At 36.5% G+C, this 20,502-nt stretch overlaps 1 protein-coding gene across 2 annotated transcripts in view; it reads right to left on the bottom strand.

Moving 5' to 3' along the window:
- pitpnm3 (PITPNM family member 3) overlaps positions 1-20,502 on the bottom strand; it is a 110,125-nt gene that overhangs the window by 82,268 nt on the left and 7,355 nt on the right. For both annotated transcript variants that reach the window (XM_067450590.1, XM_067450591.1), the window contains exon 2: positions 6,891-6,986. In XM_067450590.1, coding sequence (XP_067306691.1) covers positions 6,891-6,986 — 96 coding nt within the window. The remainder of the gene's footprint in view (positions 1-6,890; positions 6,987-20,502) is intronic.

The following is a 20,502-nucleotide window of genomic DNA, read 5'->3' as shown; positions in this document are numbered from 1 at the left end:
TTGCTAACTATTTGACGATCTGGTGCAAAAAAAAAAATCTAAATAATGAGAAATTTGCCTTCAAAGTGGTCCAAATTAAGTTCTTATACATACATATAATAATAATTATATTTACTGTAGGAAATTTACAAAATATCTTCATGGAACATGATCTTTACTTAATTGATTTTAGGCATTTAAGAAAAATCGATAACGTTGACCCATACAATGTTTTGTTGGCTTTTGTCACAAATATACCCGTGCGACTTATGACTGGTTTAGCGTTCCAGGTTCACATATCTTATGCTTTTTTTTAATCTGAAGAGTATCACAGTGTACTCACCAGTGTCAATTTTTACTTGCATTTGGCGCTTGGTGAGTGTTCGTTTTGGACACTGGTTGAGATGCTGTTCTGCACATATATGCTACATAGTGGCACTAGATTACACAGTGCTGTCAGAAGCTATAATTATCCATGCATTAATTTTAATTGTATTTGAAAATGCAGCAATTTTGAAATTCTTGATGATGATGATGATGATGATGATGATGATGATGATGATGATGATGCTTTATTTGTCCCCCTAAGGAAAATTACATCCATGCATCCTTTAGAGAGAAACTCTATGATGCGACTTGAAAGAGATCAACCCAGCGGATATGAGAGGCATGGAAAGGGCAAGTGAGAGTCTGACACACGTGAAAGGGGCTTATGTGTCATGGAGGTGAAGGCAGGCTGACAAAGCTGGAACCGTGATGAGCATCAATTTCCCTGCCGCTCACCGCTCTCATCATCTGTAGCATACACTGACTGACAGGGGTCAATCTCACAGGTCAGTGAAGAGAAGTCGTCAACAGCCAGTCACGGAGAGTATCCACACAGACCCATAAAGACACACAACCTCTGTGATTTCCCAAAAACACATTTGAGGTGTCACTCACACAAAAAGCCATTAAGTTCGCACTCAAAGTCTGAACTAAAACACTTGACTGTGGCTCTACTTACAAAAAAAGATGGCTAAACAAACACTCAGCCACAAGAAAACAACATTTAAGTGTGCACAACATTTCTTTTGTCATAACAGATAGAGTTCTCACAGGTGAAAACAAGTCTGAAAATGACAATTATCTGCAATTCTTTGAATCATGAAACTGACAGGTTTAATTATTTTATTAAAAGAAAACCAAATGTACTAAAAGAATAAACAATCTCAGCATTAAATTAGCACTAGAAAACTATAGAGCTGTATGATAATTTAATGTTAATTGCTTTGGATGGCCCTGCCCAAAGTGGATTCTCTTTGGACCAACTACACTACTGTTCAAACTACTGGTTGCTAACATGTTTTTAATGTTTTTCAAAGTCTTTAATGCTCACCAAGGCTGAATTTATTTGATCAAAAAATTATTAATACAGTTTTAAATAACTGTTTTCCACTTTAATACATTTTGAAAATGCAATTTATTCCTGTGATGGCAGATTGATTCATTCATCACTCCAGTCTTTGTCACATCAGAAATAATTATAATCTGCTGATTTGGTGTTTGGTGTTGCAGGTAAAATTTCTTATTATTATCCATGTTGAAAACAGCTGTCATACTTTTTGGATTATTTTATAAATATAGAATTTTAAACAAGAATTAAAATCTGCAAGCAGTGATTAAAGGGCCCTCGCACCCAGGGGTCACCACAGTGAATAATGGGTGACATGCATTTAAGCATGTAAAATTTGAAGAAATAAAGCAAAATTATTTTGATGTACCACACTTCTTGGTGCCAGCAGGTGGTTAGGACTATTATCAAACATGAAATTAAGGGCAGACTGGACATTGCATGCCTGAATTACAACAATTAATTTTTTCATGGTGTAAATCGCATACATTAGCACTTAGCCAAGTGTTGGTACTTTATGGCGTATTTAAATGTGTTTCAATGAGTGAATCAGTGTAAAGTAGGGGTGTCTCTGACTAAGGATTTACGCATTCAAATCAGAATTGTCGAATCTTTCTATGGTCGACTAATCATCTGTGTGTGTGTGAATGGGTTGGGAGGGGCACGACACTAGTCAGCAGGAGGGTAAAACTATTTTTATTTTCCTTTACACACTGCACAGCAGCAACTTTTAATAAAGCGATCAAAACCGCCTGCCAACTGACAGACGAACTGACAATGGCTTTCTTATGTAGATTGAAATAAAAGGTAATGTGGTGGATAAACATTCATAAAAAATTTCCTCATAAGATCACAGTGTAATCACAGTGTAAAACATGTCATGACTGTACCTGAATATTGTCATGTATGATGTCTTCAGGCCAGCACTCTTATAAAACACTGAACAAATATGATGTTGTTCTGGTTAACTCTAGGATGAGTTTGTTAAAGTACAACGTCTGGAAATGGCAAAAACCGCACACATTTTTCAGAAAATATGTCACTCCCTGTTGGGTTTTCAGATTTTGCTCCTAGGGACTTTTTTTGTAGATATTAGGCTGTTACATATGTCTACCAAATTGCATACTATACGTGAAAATTAGCATGAACTGCACTTAATTTAAAATTTGTAGGTTGTGCTATCGACCCATTTTGCCACACCTTATTCTGAAACCTATACCAGATGTAAAGTTTTCGAGCATGTTTAGGCCCTCAAAAATTAATTTCTGAGAAGAATATTAGACTCAGCAATTACAATGGGGTCCTCACACCATCGGTGCTCAGGCACTAAATATAAATATTTTGTAGTCAAAAGTTTTGCAATCATCGCCATAGTCCTTAACAAACAAGGCGATGGTCCTTCTGTGCCTCCAGCCTCGGTTTAAAAAAAATGCAACGTGGCAGTATAATTCTTAAGAAGTCCCTTCAGGGCAAGTTATTTCAGTCAACAGTCATCTTGGTAATGTACCCAGGCAGTTATTTTCTAAGTGGGAAACAATGTCACTACAGTGCTCTAAAGCAAACAAACTCTCCCATGATCATTCCCGAGTAATGCTAATGCTTCATGCTAACTCTTCTCTAAGTCTAGACAAAATGCTCAAGTAAGAAAACCCTTTACATCAATCAAGCTCATATATAGACTACCATTTAAATTTTTGGGATTGGTGATTTTTTTATTTTTATGCTTATCAAGGCTGCATTTAGTTGATCAAAAAACAGTCAAAACAGTAATATTGTGAAATATTATTAAAATTTAAAGTACCTGTTTTCTGTTTTAATATTTTACAATGTAATTTATTCCTGTAAAGCTGAATTTTCAACATCATTACTAAAGTCTTCAAGAAAATGTCTTATTATTATTATCAATAGCCACTTCTCACTGATAAACTGTTCCATTCCATGCCGATCCGACCCAGTCGTTATGGGTATGGTTTCATTTTCCACTGTGGGCCTGATAACATCCGCTCTTTGTGAATGTAATACAAATGTGTCAGTCAATCCTTGCCTTGGTAACGCAAGAGTTTACAGACATATGAGATGTAGATTGTTACAATTTATTTTATTGTCATTGTTACAGTGTAATTATGTATTTAAGTACTGAGTAATATAAATAAACTACATGTACTTACTATTAGGGCTGGGTATTGACAAAAAATTCATGATTCGATTCACAAGCTTGCAACTCGGTTCAATTATAATTTTTACTAAATATGATTCAATATTGATTATTGTGGATATTTATTAGATATAGTACATGGCAAATTATCTTTAGGACAAAACGTAAACTATACATGCTAGTCGGTTGGTACTATATTACTATAGGCTAATATTGAGGACTAAAATTTAAACATAAATTACACTCAAGGATTTTTTTAAAACATTTAAATGGTGGCTGCCATAAAAACTTTATGGATTTATTCTAAGATGCATTAATATAGCAGCCTATGTAATGTGGTGCATATATGCTCATAGCGTTTTTCTAGCTGACTAATGAGTTTATGGACACCGAGGTAAATGTTCCAAAATGTGACATATTGTTCACAAGCTGACGTCTTTCCCAGGGGTTAAATCATAGATTGAGCGACTACATGTGATGTGATTTCAGTAAGTTGTAGTCTATCTTTTAACATATCTTCAAACGTTCATTAATGTTTATTTTGCACTGTGAGGAGATCTGTTCATGTGAGCTGCGTGTTGCCGCTGCTCTTGAACCAAGGTGCTACTGTGATCAGTCACGCCACATTACACTCAAAAAAATGCTGGGTTAAAAACAACCCAAGTTGGGTTGGAAATGGACAAACCCAGAAATCGGGTTGTTTGAATGGTTCCATTCACTGGGTTCAAAAAACCCAATTTCTGGGTTTGTCCATTTCCAACCCAACTTGGGTTGTTTTTAACCCAGCATTTTTTTGAGTGTAAACAGTGCCAAAGCAATTTATTTTTTAAAAATCATAATAAAATAAGTGTAATTATAATTTTGTAACTGTAATTTTGTTGCATATCAAAAGTAACAAAGCACAAAGATGATTGTGATTTATTGGATGTGAGGGGCTTTACAAAGTTCCATTCAGAGTTCCAATGATAATCGATTAAAATCGAGAAATCAATATTTTTAACCAGCCCTACTTACTGTACAATAGGATTAGGGAAGGATTAGTGTTTGGTTGAAGGTTAGTTGCATGTAATTAAGCATAATTTAATGTTATTACTATGATAAGTACATGTAAAAGGTAGCAAGGACACTGTAAAATAAAGTGTTACCAATATTTATTTTAACTTTATTATTAACTTGTTTAATTTGTTCAAATAGCACTCTTAGCCAGCATTAACAGAGAACGCTTAGACAGAGAAACATATATTTCCAATATTAAAATGTCTTTACCGTCACTGTTGATCTAAAACATATATATATAATATAAAAAACCGCCAAAAACACATCAGGGAGCTATCTGGCATGTTCCCCAATCTATCCCACTGTAACATCTGGACTTTAACTGAGGTTCTGTTCTGTGTTGTTTTGGCAAAGAGGGGGCTCTTTAAGAATGAATGAGAAATGTGTCTCATGAAAGATAGATGTGGAAACATACAGGTTACCGATTACATTATACACTGCTACAACCCATTCTTTTACTATTTTTTTTTATTAATGTGTGGGAGACAACAGCTCATATAGATGTTTTTTAATTAATTATAGCATTGAATTTAGCATAAATCATAAAGCTAATTTTATTTGGAACACCAAAACAATCAAAGGAACCCATTTGGCGATGCGACTCAAGAGACAAAGTGAATTTTTTTCAACTCTCTTTACTTATAGATATGTATGTAGCTGCTACACTATACCCCTCCAGACACGTCAGCACCCACCATCTTTTAATGGCCAACGTGTCATCACTCACAGTAAGAATCAATGATGCCACATTATGCAGCTTTTGGTTGTAAAATTGCAGAGATGTTTGACCGTTCCAATATGGCAGATGATATGCGCATAATAAGAACTAGCAAAAATTATTCAGACACCAGATATAATTTTTTACTAGTCGGAGTGAGGATAGCAAAGTGAAGATAGCAAAATAAAATAAACTGAGACATATTATACCCTAAAATTCTTCATACAGTGGACTACCAGTAAAAGTAAAATTCTTCATACAGTGGACTACCAGTAAAAGTAAAATTCTTCATACAGTGGACTACCAGTAAAAGTGATAAAAAATTTGGGACCAAAATGATTCAGACACTTTGACCTGACCATGTTTTGCTGGTGTTTTTTTCTTTAATTGCTATGGCGACCTTTTACACTACATTCTGAACAAAATAAAGCACTGCTTGGTAATTGGATGATCAAAATTGGTATTACCTAATTGTTTACATGCGTAAATCTAACAGCTGACAGCTGATTGGTTGATTGTAATCCATTACACACCTTTCTATCAAAGTTATCTGACATTATCAAAATGAATTTGTTTAACTCTAGTTCTTGTCATATTTTATTACCATTTTCTAAACTATGGCAAATGAACTGTGATCATGTGAGAAAATGTTGAAGGTGTCTGAATACATTTTTGTTTGACTGTATTTGTGTCTATGTCTTCCCTGACCAAATGTAAGTGGCTGCTCTGGGACTTGGCTGCCACAGGTTTGAAAAGCACAGTATTGTGCTATAAACTAGCAGGAAACTCCCTGTATCTATTCATCTGCTTATTTACATGCTCCATTCAAAGCTGACCCTATTTGCCTAATACATGTTCCTCATGTTATTGAAAAAAAACTTCCTACCATACATTTGTTTTGTTAAACATCCAGTACGGAAATAAGTCACAAAAGGAAATAAAATGGGTTGCAATGGGTTGCTTGAGTACGATACATCCTTAAGTTGCTATACCTGCATGGTAAGTTGCTTTGAATATAGAAGTCAGCTAAATGTAAATTCTTCCTATGGAAAAAGATAATAGAAGTGTAATGCTGACAAAGGCAGAGTGAAGCCCAGTCCAAGATAGAGGATTTTGTTAAATCATGGCGTTTTGCTGAAAACGCAAATCTTGAGCTATATTGCATGGGCCTCGACTGGCTTGCTGGTGCAGGAGCACTTTTATGAGCTGACAAGCACATGGCTTTCATCATTCTGATTATAAAAGCGTGTTATTTGGACCCCATTACAAACAAAAGAAGGCTAATGTTAAATCAAGGATTGATACATGCTAATTTGGAGGACACACTACACTGTTCAGCCATGTCACATCACAATAAAAGAATGCCACGGTTTAGCATTAGTGTTCATCATGAAAAAGGCCCTCAAATATACTTTTTAGTGGATACTTTAGAGGAATACATATTTTCATGTTAATCCATAATGCAAGGAGACACCTGTAATAGACAGACTATATGATGGACATAAAAAAGAGAAAGAGATTAGGGCACAGATGCTGAAGAGCTGGAGCCATCAGGTTATTACAAAGGGTGGGGAATAAGTGACACTTACCTCGAGCATCAAAAAACTCATCATCCGAGCTGTCAACAGATTCCTGGGCGATGTTCTGCATGCGCCAGTGAGAAGCGCTGTGCTTGCGCAGGGTCGCTAAGGGGAGAACATGAAAAAGATATGATCAAACCAAAGGTCACAAGTTCTGCATGCAATTACTGAGCATTGTGTGACTAATTAATTAGACATGCATGACGATAGTGTTATTTAATATTAAGACGTGAAGGCGTCCAAAGCAATGGAGCGGTCGAAAATTAATTGAAAGTGTGTTTTTTAATTAGTTTTTAAGACTAATGTGTAAATCAAAGTGTAAAATTAAAAATAAATTGTGTAAACTTATACATAAGACCCATTTTATTTCTATTTTCACATATTCAACAAATTAATTAATTTACACAATTTACATATATACACATACTTAATATACTGATACTGTACACACACACACACACACACACACACACACACACACATATATATATATATATATATATATATATATATATATATATATATATACACACAAATACATAAATTAGATTAAAATATATATATACAAAATATCGCTACAAGCAGCCATTACCGGGGGCCAAGCACAACAACAGCAAACAAGGAAGATAGCAGCTGACCAACTGCAAAAATAAGTAAACATTTGGAGACAATTTTAAGCAAAAAAGTTAAAACCCCATGTTAATACATTGAGTTATATAGAGTTCATTTTTTGTTTAATTATGCCACCACCAAGAGGCACAATCCTACCAATTTTTTTGTGTGTCCTCGGAATGAGCCCATAGATGTGTGTGTGAATTTTGGTAAAAAAAATATAAAATTTTGTTTTGGAGTTGAGACATTTATGTCAAAAACACATACAAAATGACTGACACCTGACTTTGATTGGATTTTACTACCCCTTTCTATCATTATTTTGACATTTGGGCTTATACCTTTAGCTATCCGAACTTCTGATGCTGGTTTCGTCGAAGATATCTGCTAATGTTTTATAAGCGCTCAATAACAACGCTGCACAAACCATACATCGAAACCTGGCAAATGTTTTTTTTTTTTTTTTGCTTTAAGTTATAAGCAAAAAGCAAAAATAGCCATTTTTCGTATTTCCGGACCAGTAGATGGCGCTGCGCCGAAATGCTGCATGTTGCCTCATGTTGCCCCATGCTTGTGATGACATACCGAGTTTGGTTTGAAAACAATAAAGCCTTGCAGAGATATAGACTTTAGTGTGTTTTTGAAAATTTGTTCGCACGTTTATCAAAAACAGTTTGACAAATCATCTTGAATTCCATAACTTTTTTTCAACATGGTCTGAAGATGATCTAGTTACATGTTCATGTAAATTGGACCAACAGCCTAGGAGGAGTTAGGAAAGTTGGTTTTCAGGTAATTAAAAAAAGTGGGAAAATTAACATGACGGAAAATGACATCATAGGGTGACATAATCGAATCGGCTTGAGCTAAGGAATCAGAGGGAAAATGTTGTTCATACCTAGGGTTCAAATGTTATTAGCATAAACATGAGGGAAAAATTGGACAGTTGGTGGCTCTAAAGGGAATGATTTATCGACTCCAAATTTGGTGTGTTTACTATTGGTAATGACCTCCATCAGTGTACCAAATTGCATAACTTTCCTGCAAGTGGTTCTATTAGCCGCCATAGACTTCAACGGCAGAAGAAAAAGAAAAAGTAGCAGAATAATAATAGGAACGCTAACGATTTCAAGAGGGGCTTCACACCTTTGGAGCTTGGCCCCTAATAATTTGAGTAGGAGAGGACTTAGTTTTGATGACTAAAGTGAGGAAAATATTATTAGAATGATTATAGGTAGGTGTTAATGTTTGACTGGTAGTAAAGTGATTGCCACTTTTAGTTTAATATGAATCACCAGCATTATGGTGTTGAAAAGCACCTTGAGCTATATCATGCCTGATCTCCAAAAGCTTTAGACACAAAAATTATTTCTAGAAAGTCATCCATTCAATGGCTGAAGACAATCAAGTATATCAGTTTCGTAACCAAAAGTACAATTGCAGGGTATTTCTGTTACATAAATATGTAAATGTAATTGTAGTATAGTTATTTAGCATAGGATAAATGTATTTCAAATATATTTAGCTATATTTATTTTTCACTAGGGTACAGACAGCATGAAAGAAATCATCTTCAACAAATTATTTCTAACTAATGATGTGCTCACAAAGCATAGTCACAATAATCGGGGCCTTTTGGAACAACACATTCTAATAATCATTGGAGCCCTGGGCTGTTTAATTCTAAAGTTAATAACTTTCTAATCTAATGACAGATAGCAGCAATAATGCAAATTACAAATCAGTGTAAGTCAAACGAAAGTTATCCTCTCCCAATCATATTAAGTAGGCCATGATTTAATAATTATAGCTCTGCGTTATTGTGAGTGAACATATAGCAATGGGGATTTTGACGCTTTATAGCTCAAATTGCCTCTTTACTCAAAGCATTAAATCATTTTGCATAAGTAATGTAAATCTCGTAATTCACGCAGCCAGCGTGCATATGGCTTAAAATCAAAGCACACTGAAACAAAAACAACAAAGCAAACCAATGTAATCACTGAGAGAATTTCATTTATATTGATTCAGTAAGCAGATTCGACTTACAAACGAGGAAAAATACAATCACAAGAGATTAATAATGAAGAACTATTATCAGCAGGGCCACAGTAAATGGTTTTGCCAATTTGGTTGGTATTACTCAAAAAGTGTCACCTAAGCTGCCAAGCTGACAAATTCGTCCCCCTATACTGTCAGTGCCTGGACCTCCACATGATCCTGCTCACTCTGTTGAAACAATAACATCTCATCTTCCATTCCTGGGGCTATGAGTAGCTCAAAGGTTTTAATTTTCTTACTTTGACTGCTGAACCCCACATCACCATGCAGGATTTAATGAGCTTTTCATCTCTCCAACAAAGCCAGCAGGTCAAAAGTTGGCACTATTAACACGTTCAACGCGTTTGACAGCGGCATCAACAGCAATCGGCCTTTTCATTCCTGGGGCCTTTGTCTGGACCCTACTGAGACCGTATCACCTTCCAAATCCTGCCAGACATTGTCTAGAGATAAGCCACCAAATAAGCTACCACAGAATTTCATTAAGGCAAAGAGTTAAAAAAAATTAGCATTATACAGCGGCACCAAAAGTATTTAGATACTGTAACCACACTTAAAAATGTGTACTTCAACATAAAACAAATGGCCTCTTCTTAGCTCTATAAAAGGGTTAGTTCACCCAAAAAGGAAAATTCTGTCATCATTTACTCATCGTTAATGATGACTCAGTAATCGTTTACTTCAGGCGAAACATTGGTACATCTTTTGCCCACCACGGAACCGCCCACATCGTCGTTTTGATTTTTGTTAATAGAAATAAAATAATTTGGTTCAGTTAGAGAACAGACACTACAATTAAAAACTGAACGTGTCTGCTCAATACAGTGTGAGGCGAGAGTCGCAGCAAAACCTAGAAGCAGGAGACAGATTTCATTTATCACAAGAGCGAGGAGCTGACAGACATGATGATCGCGGAAGATTTGGTTTCAAAGCGAAATGTAAAAACACCTATTTCAGTGAGTTTGTCATTGTGCTGTTTTGTTGTTGTGTTTTTTTTATTAAGAATAATATGCTAATGAACCCACCATTCAAGCACATCGCCCCGAAATTGCAGTTAATTCTGAATCGAAAGTAAAGTGTGCAGGGCTGCACTGTCATTCATTTGCGGCCAAACAGTCATTCACGGTGCGTGTCCACTGATGTGTTTTCAGTTCATGCCTACGGAAGCTTAACTTCCATAGGAATTCATTGAAAACACTTACTTTGCTCCACTCTGTTATGAATGCCCAAGCAGCCGTGCGCATTCGGTTTAGAATAAGTTATTTAAAAGCCCCCACATGATGATACCGGTATTACCCGTGTTGTCACATGACGTCGATTAATCGGTGGGAAAATGTCCTCACAATGACATCCCTACGCAGCACAAATGAGGTTCGTTTTTGCGTGTCAGGCAGGTTCCGTTGAGCTTCTGTTTATGTTTGGTGATCAATGTTTATATGTAAATAAAAGCCTAAATTTAATCTGTTCATCATATAAAGTGATATTCTTTTCAAAGTCTCTTCAGGAAATTTGGACTAAACCGCTCAATTCATATGAATTAGTTTCACCATATCTTTATGAACTTTTGGTGTTCCCAAGATAGAAGAAAGTCTTACGGGTTTGGTATGACATGTAAATGATGAGAGAATTTTAAACATTTTTGGTTGAACTAACCAAACCTTTAATAATGTTGTTTTATCATTTAAAACCAAACATTTTTGTTCAAACAAATATTTTCTTATCTAATGCAATAATATGGTGTCCACATTCTTGAGGAAACCGCATATATAAGATTTATAATATATCATTGAAATTTAAGATGAAGATTACATATACATTAAATAATCGTTACTGTATAAATACTGAACCAATTATCTCAAATAAATGATGGTAATCGTAGAGCGAACAAAAACATACAATTTTAAATACTTTGATGGAGATTAAATGCTTTTCCCATTGGGATGCAGGAGGGCAGGGGGGACTGTTTCATTAATGCTTTCTAAACATTGAGAAATAGCTTTTAAAGCTTGGTAAATAGATTTACAGAGGAGATAAATAGGTGCAGATTAGTTTTGAATGAGAAAGTCCAGTGAGGCCTGTCTTCAAAGACAGGAGGGTGGATATAACCTCAGCTCTTGCACTAAAGCATTTCTAATTGACTCTATTCAGCGTTCCCATTTTCACATTTCTAATCACATTTGTCCATAATTCACCCTGGAATGAAAGGGAAAGGTTTACTTTTTTGGCAAAGGAAAAACGCATTAGAAAACATGAATAGCTTCGACCAGTAACAAAGGTGGTCATGGTTTTGCAAGCTATAATCAAAGTAATATTATAAACCACTCCATAGCAGAGCCGAGATGAATTTCATTACTAGTGGCATCGTTTGCCTAGCTTCAGTCTAGCAAGTCATGCAGGTGATGCTTTTGCACTAAAACAGCAACACAATAAATCTGGCTGAGACGAGAATGTACTTCAGCCATGAAATTAGTATGGTCTCATGAATGATACATTTATAGAAAACCAGATATATACAATGACAAATCATTTGTCCAGCTTCCTCAAGGTCAGTATAGCTGCATGTGTGCTCTTCTGTTTAATTCCATCTTCCTACAAGGGTATTAAATGAAACTGAATGCATGCTAATAAAATCCTTCCTTTAAAAATTAAAAACTAAATTAAACTAAAAGCTTGTCTCATTTGTGTTAGGACAAGTCATACTTTACCTTCAGCCATCTGCACTAGTAAATCGTAAGTGGTAATATTCAGGTAGCTAACTATAACAAATTAATGTGTTAGCTATCCCAAGATTTCTTATAAAGGGAGATTCTAATATTTATAAATGATATACTGGTCCCATACAAGACATAATCAACATATTTTAAGCCACTACACTCTCACCATGTATTTAATTGCACGCAGAAGCAATGCAAAAGCTTTGGCATAACAAATGTTTAAAAAAAAGCCCTTAAAACTGAAACCATAACTGAATCGTGCACTCAACCATTTCATTCAAAAGCACTGATTAATTCACGAATGAACACCACCGTTACTGTGGTTTGCTTGGAGACTTTTAATAGGTGGAACAAAAACGGTCAATTTTGTGTCTAAAATGTAATTTACTCAATATTAACTTCTTGTTTATTGAACTGTAGTAAACCCAATTCAAACAGATATGTTTGCTCCTAACCAGTGTAACTATACCTACTTACCTTATTTTATAGTTGTGAGTTATGAGTGCTGGGATAGGGATTGTGATTAGGGTTGTTGTCATTGTTGGATATGTCCCCTCTCCAAGGCAACACAGTACAAAAATGGCATTTTCTCCTGAGCACTCATGACACGAATCACTGAGAGACTTGCTCTTAATCAAAAACATAATAACTGCTAGATAGCAGCTGCTTTCCTCCAGCAATCTCTCGTTCCTCTCTTTCTTTAATCTTTATATCTCATACTCCCTTTTGCACTTTCTCCCTCTCTCTCCTAACCTTCAATTCCTTCCTCTTCCCCTCTTAAGCCTCACCCTGTCACCCACGCACTCAAAAAGCTCCTCCACTATTTCTACTAATTTGCTCATCTGCCTCAAGTTAAAGCTCTCTAGAGAAAAGTGCTGAGGTAAAGGCATCAGAAGGATCCCATAGGCTTACTGCACTGGTTTTAAGATTTTGTGTGTGTGTGTGTGTGTGTGTGTGTGTGTGTGTGTGTGTGTGTGTGTGTGTGTGTGTGTGTGTGTGTGTGTGTGTGTGTGTGTGTGTGTGTGTGTGTGTGTGTGTGTGTGTGTGAGCGTGCGCGTGTGTGTGTGTGTGTGTGTGTGTGTGTGTGTGTGTGTGTGTGTGTGTGTGTGACAAGACAATAAATGGCCATAATGGCATACTTGTTGGAAAATAATATGATTTTATTATTGCCAGGTTTGATTGGGGGTGGGGAGTGGTGGCATGGATCCATTCAATAAGTGATTTTTGATCAAACCATTTTTTCCCCTGTTTTATTTATGCATAATGAGAAGTATTTTAAGTGATACAGATATACAAACAATTTAATTTATATATCATGTTCCTGCAGCTGAAACTGAGTTTTAACTGCAGGAGCTGAAACAGAGGAGTGTTATACTAGCATTGCCAAAGTCACAGGTTCAAAGGGGTCATATGATGCAATTTCTTTTGTGTGTGTGTGTGTGTGATTTACAAAGCTCAAAGTCTCAAACCCAAAAATATATTTTTTGTAAAAGTTAAGGCTCAGCCCCGCCTTCCTAAAATGCTTCATTCAAACACGCCCCCACAAACACGCCCCCACAATTATGTCAGTCTGTGGGGGTAGAGTTTTATAGCACCGCCCAAATTTTATATGCGAAGAAAGAAGGTGTAACTTTTATTCTCGCTGTAGTATTGTTGCCGCCGGGACCGCCATGTCGTGGAAACTGTGTTTTTCTTTGCGAAAGCCAAACTACTTTGTTTGGCCTTCCAAAAGAGGACACAGTTAGGAAACAGTGGTTAAGCTTTATTTACAACACTGTTCTAGAACAGTACAACCCAAATATACTATATTCCAGAACCTGAGAAAGTACAAGGCCGGCTGTGCACAAAGGCAGTCTGGCGCTTCTGGCTCAGAGTATTAATGCAGTATTAATAGTGTTAATGTAATTCATGTTGTTCTTTCCCATTGCCCTCTTAAACACACAAACCGTAAACAGACATATACTTTTTTTTAAAAGAAACAAGCATAAAATAACACCAGTTCTTAATCAGTTGTTTCATGAAATTACTCAGAGGAATACGCTCATCTTTAAGCCTGAATTACCAAAGAAAGTGTGTGCGCTTGCAGCATATGTGCCGTGCGGCTTGTAAACACCTCCGTTTGGCAGCTCAAAGCAGCACCGCACACGCTGTGAAACGGCACATATGCCACACAAAAACACTAGTGTGATAAATAACTTAGCATTACGAAGCAGAACTGTGATACTAGCCTAAAAGACCACAAATGCAAAAGCTGATGCTGCCAGACAATACAAATACTGACAAAACTTGTATTTTCAGGCAGTTTAGGCTAAAGTCCACTGTTTTCAGTCCTTTACGGTTGTTGCTTGTCACATCTTGGGTAAAAGCCAAAGGAGACGTGCAAAATCCATGATCTTAGGACTTTGGATATGATTGACAATGCTGACTGGTCAATATTCCTGAAAATTTGTGTTAAGACGGCAAAATCATATCAACAGACCGCCTGCAAGAGGGAGCGTAAGCAGGGGAGAATACAGTGGGAATACCTCATCAGAGTCACAACATCAAGAAGGGATTGTGAGTAAACTGCAGGGAACAGAGCCACTTGATTGGGTTACGAGAGCTGCCTCCTCCACCAAAGCTCAGCTGAGGACTGAAGCTCGCTCTGATGGGCATTAATTGTGCCTTTACATAACCGGGGAATACAAACACAATCGAGACACTCTGTTAACAAGACAGTGCTGTCGTATCGCTTCCAATCTGTGATCAGTTTTTGCCACCTCAACTGTTCAACAGCTTTGAAAGGAAGGGTTTGTTGTCATGTGAAAAGGTGAAAATGTTAGGTATAAAGATCCAATTACGATGTACACAGTCATTATCTATATCCTTATTGATCATGTTGTTGTATTACATGAATGCGTGCTAATCACCAACACCTACATGGTATCAAAGGCATGCAATGTCTAGAATAATGATTTATTTTTGTTTACGCCCTCCTTTGAGCCACAAAAAAATCATGTTGTTACTGTCCTGTTAAACAATAAATAAAAAGTCATGTATATTGAAGAATGTAACTTTTTATTAATTGGGCGTATTGTACTATTTATACAATTTATAGTGCTTTCTTCTTGGTTTTCTTAGATAAGTCACAGCTGAAGGGTGTTGTTAGGCAAGACGTTAAGCGGTTTATCCACACAAATGGTTACCCCACAATACAAATATTAAAGCAAAAAAAATAAATTTATTTCATTGAGTAAAATCACCAAAATCCTTACTTCCACTGGAAAAATACCCCCTTATCATGAACAGCTACAGAAATTGCATTATTACGCCATTATATGCGGCAAAGACTGTCTAAATGAATGAATCACTCAGTAGCAAAGACTTTTATTTTGAAAGGACTGAAACTTGTGAACACGGAACAAGATGCAACAAGACAACTTTGCATATTTTGACTAGAGCTGTCAGTGTCAGGGCATGGGAAAACCCCTTAACTGTTAAAAGGACAAGATATATCACAGTGGACTAATTTCAAGCCGATTTTTTTATTATGAACATAAGACTGACCTGAAGGAAAATGCTAAATCTGAATGCAGTTAATACAATTGGTCACTATAGATATCTCTCACAAAAGTATTCTACATAATACACTAAGATTTAATGAACAATATCAATTGAGAAGAAACATAATGTTTGCATTGCTAAGAGCGGTTGCTAAGGGTGTTGTATACACAAGGCATTTCTCAATGTCAAGGAAGGATCCTCGGAAGCCAGAATTCCAAGGATGCTACGTCATCGACATCCGACGAAGGACTGTTCCAATGTCAAGGATCCTCGGAATTTCAACCAAGGACTGAGTCCTTCGTTCAAAAAATATGCCATATACAGGAAAGGATGCATATGAGTAGCCTTCGCGCTCTTCGCGCTCTCAAATCACCCACAATCCTCTGAGCGCAGCTTTGCTATCTTCAGACGTTGGCGGAGTGTTAACGGGGCAAATATGCTTGTATCGGGGTTCGTAGATGGGAAGGAAGGAGGCGGGAACCGGCGAACGTTCAACAACTTTATAATAAATAATAAACAAAACGAAAGTAACGCGGGCAGCCCCTCACAGATGACTGCCCGCACACATATCATAAAATATAAACAAACCATAACATAAAGTCCAGGCCTGGTCCGCTCTCATCTTCCACGCTCCTCCATTTATACCCCCGTCACTCTGCCGTGAGACGGGACCGGTGTGGTGCGCAGCTGCCGCTCATTATCACTCGCCACCGGCCCGCTCTCACGGTCCCTCGCCTCGCTGCTTGCCACAATGCTTTTATATTTAAGTATATTTACGTTACCAAACATTTGTTATAACCGTAGTAAAAGTCAAGTTTAACGTTTAAATGCCGGTACAAGTTACTGTATTGATATAAAAATATATATATATACAAATAACGTCACACATAACGTTATTGATGGCCAACGGACCTGTCATTTAACTAAGCTTGGTTGCCATCACCAGCATTTCTTTTATAAATAACTAGTTAAGTTGTAGGCCTACAAATTAATTTAACGTTAATATTATACTATTCACAGCATTATTAATAGCTTTCTTTGTCTTTTTAAACAGGGACCAAGGAACAAACGGAGGCGTTCATACCTTTTCACTGACACAATGCACTTGCTAGCCTGTTCCATTTAAGTGTTCTCCGAATACTTAAGAGGAGCCTCGCCTAGCCTCTGAAGGAAGTGACTTGGAAGGATCCGTCCTTCCAAGGAAGCATCCTTGGCATTGAAAAAAACCTACAGAATCGTTTGGTGAAGCGGTCATAGCCATAGATATGTATACATATCTGTGGTCATAGCTATGTTTTGTCGTGAATAAAAGCTGTTGAGCAATCAGAAACAAGGGCTGGAACTGTAAAAAAATTAAAATAATAATAATAAACTATTTAATATAATATATAACTGTTTATACAATACACAATATCTTGATTGAAAAAAATGTACTAAAATGTGTTTTTTCAATTATAAAGAATAAGTATACAAAAATATCCACCAATAAATAAATAATCCAATAATTATATAATAATTCACCACCAAAAGCAACACTGTTTGAAAATGAATTAAATAGAAAAGAGATTTATTTCTTTAATTTTATTAAAGCAGATGTTTTAAAATAGCCATCTGTCTACTGCAACAAAACTCAAACATTTACACCATAGTTGCACATTTTATCTCATCTAGTTAAAGCTATAGCCTCTGGTTAATGAAGCCAAACCATACTGTATTCTCATAGCTCATAGAATCATTGCATAAAAATAACAAAGAAAAAATAGAAACCTGGATTGCCTGTAAACACACAAAAACCAAACTGCAGCACTACATACGGTCATGAAAGGCTGTCATTCTCTTTCTCTCTCAGGACCACAGGGTAGCAGTGAGTCTGTCACTGCCTCTCGTGCAAGGCTATTTTTAGCACCGTGCTCTACCCAAATCGTTGTGCAAGTTCGCTAGAACACAATTATTACTGAGGAAACCTGAATCTGCCCTGAAATGTTCCAATTGTAATGAGGTGTCAGGTAGCTTCTAAGCATTTTATTAACAGCTAAAGAACATGAGAAAAATGGGACTGAGACATTTGGTTTTAGCAAGGGAAAGAATTTTTGCAGATATCAGGTAGGTTTAAGGTTTCTACATGTTGATACACGGTTTCTATAAGGCTCAAAATCTTTCATTTGACTGACCTGCCCAAGACGAACCTGCCATCACTTGTCGTAGTTTCACAACTTCCAACGAAGAGAACATGTACTGTACACCATGTCGTAACCAAAATACCAATTTCACTAACATTTAAAAAACGAATTGCTAAGTCGACATTTTGTCAACAGTGCTGATTACTCATTACTGTCAACAAAACTGATAAACATGGAGGTCATATACAATACCGCTCAAAAGTTTGGGGTTGGTAATTCTCCTATGCTTCCCATCCCCAAGGCTATATTACTATAGTTTAACATCAATTTAACTACTGTAATTTAAAGGTGTCATGAACTGGCTTTTTTTATTTTTTTATACTGTTGTCTGAAGTCAACTAATGATGTCTGTGTGGTTTTTATATTCAAAAACATCATAACCAATAAGTAATAGGCTATTTTCTACACTGGTTTTGAGACTCTCTCCTAAACGCTGGGTTTTGATGAGCTAGGCTAGCGCGAGCTGATAACCTCCATGAGTCGTTGGGCGGGGCTACTGGATTAGACGTTCTGTAGAGGTGTGTGTTTCGTAGTGCTATGACGTAAGAATGAAGCACAAGATCGTTTTCTGGGCCTGGTGTCTATAAAAAATTTTCTTTGACTAACAAGGAAGTTCCCTTTCAGTCGGTCACGTTCGACGTACGTCGGAACTGACCGACAAATTGAGATCACATCGACGTACGTACGTCTCCGTTCCTTCCTTCAGTGAGATGCTTTCAGCTCTAAAATGTAGAGGATATTCTTATATTACCATGACCTTTAATATATTAAAAGCTCAAGGGAAAGTTGATTTCTTTATAGCTTTACACACACACACACACACACACACACACACACACACACACACACACACACACACACACACACACACACACACACACACACACACACAAACACACACACACACACACACACACACACACACACACACACACACACACACACATATATATAATTATTTTAGTTTTTTCATCTCTACTGAAAAAAAATGTATAATGTAAATTGTTCCTGTGATGGCAAAGCTGAAATTTCAGAATCATTACTCTCAATACAGTCTTCAATGTTACACGATCCTTCAGAAATCATTCTCATTTGGTGCTCAAGAAACCAAAACTGCATCCTTACAGTTTAAAAAAAATCTTTCTGACCCCAAACTTTGGATGGTAGTTGTTTGTTTTGGGGTAGGACGTGATCTTCTGTCATGTGCATTGCATTTTTTGCTTGCGATATCAGACACATCTTACGATATCAGCATGATAGAGTACAGTTTGTGGCATTTACAGTGCTTGGATTATTTGAAATTAGCTGCATTTTGCGACTTACAGTCGAATAACATTTTTCAAGTTATATTTGGTAATTAGGGCCTGAGCCCCGATGGTGTGAGGAGGACCCTATTGGAATTGCTCTGTTTATTTCTTTAAATTTTCTTTAAAATGTAGTGTTAGTTAAATTATCGGTCTGCCAATTTTATCGGCCGATATGAGCCTGTCACAGATATATCCGCATCGGCATATATGCCGCAGATATGCCACCAATATGAACGTGCGAATATTCACACAAAATTATGTCAAAATGCCAGTCTTCTCAAGTATCATCATAAACAGTCTGTTATGTCTAAAAAAAAAGTTTTGATAATCCCGTCATTTTTCATAATTATCTGCATATAAGAGATCACTCTGTTCCTGTTTCTTCTTCGCCTGTGTTTTGATCAGATTCTGTACTTGTTCAGGAGAAGCGTAATAGTGCCAGTGGGGTATACCAGTGGACAAATCTCGTCAATGGCAGGGAAGTGTTTTCTCATAATAGACGCGGTAACAAAAGACAAGAAAATGGCTCTTAACTGAATAACTTTAACAGGGGTTAATATATATTTATACAGTGAAGATTATGAAGTGATATTTGACATTTGATTACTATTTCTGTACCTGAAAATCTAGATTAGACCTATAAAAAACCTGAAAACAACAGTTTATTTAATTTATGTTTTTTTCTGTTGTATCTATTAACTTAACATTGAGAAATCATATACAGTAGTCCCAGTCAAAAGTTTGGGCACTCCAATGGAAAAGTGGGTCCATACTTTTGACTGGTACTCTACCATAATGTACACATGAAAAATAGTGGCCGGTATATCGATATCAGACTTTTTTTTAATCGGTATCAGTACCCCAATCGCCTTGTGAGCTAAGTGTATCGTCATACCCATAATTGCAGTATATAGTAGAATATAGTACATAACAGTACAACACGGCAACCCTTTTTTCAATCCCTTGCAGATCTGAAGGACCCAAAAATCTGATCAGTAAAGGAAATAAGAGAGATTTAAACTAACATTTAAATCAAATTTAATTGCACATTTTCTTGTCATGCATCAATCCATGCATGGTCTCCCTATTTGGGAGCCACCGATCTAGAAGATGCTTGGTGATCTATTCTGCTTTGCTGGGTTACACAAATGCATGAGTTTTCATCAAGTATAAACGTCCTTGATGTTTTTAACGGGAATAACAG

Source organism: Pseudorasbora parva, chromosome 8, assembly GCF_024679245.1.
Source record: "Pseudorasbora parva isolate DD20220531a chromosome 8, ASM2467924v1, whole genome shotgun sequence".
Lineage (NCBI taxonomy): Eukaryota > Metazoa > Chordata > Actinopteri > Cypriniformes > Gobionidae > Pseudorasbora > Pseudorasbora parva.
This window is presented reverse-complemented; position numbering and strand designations above follow the sequence as displayed.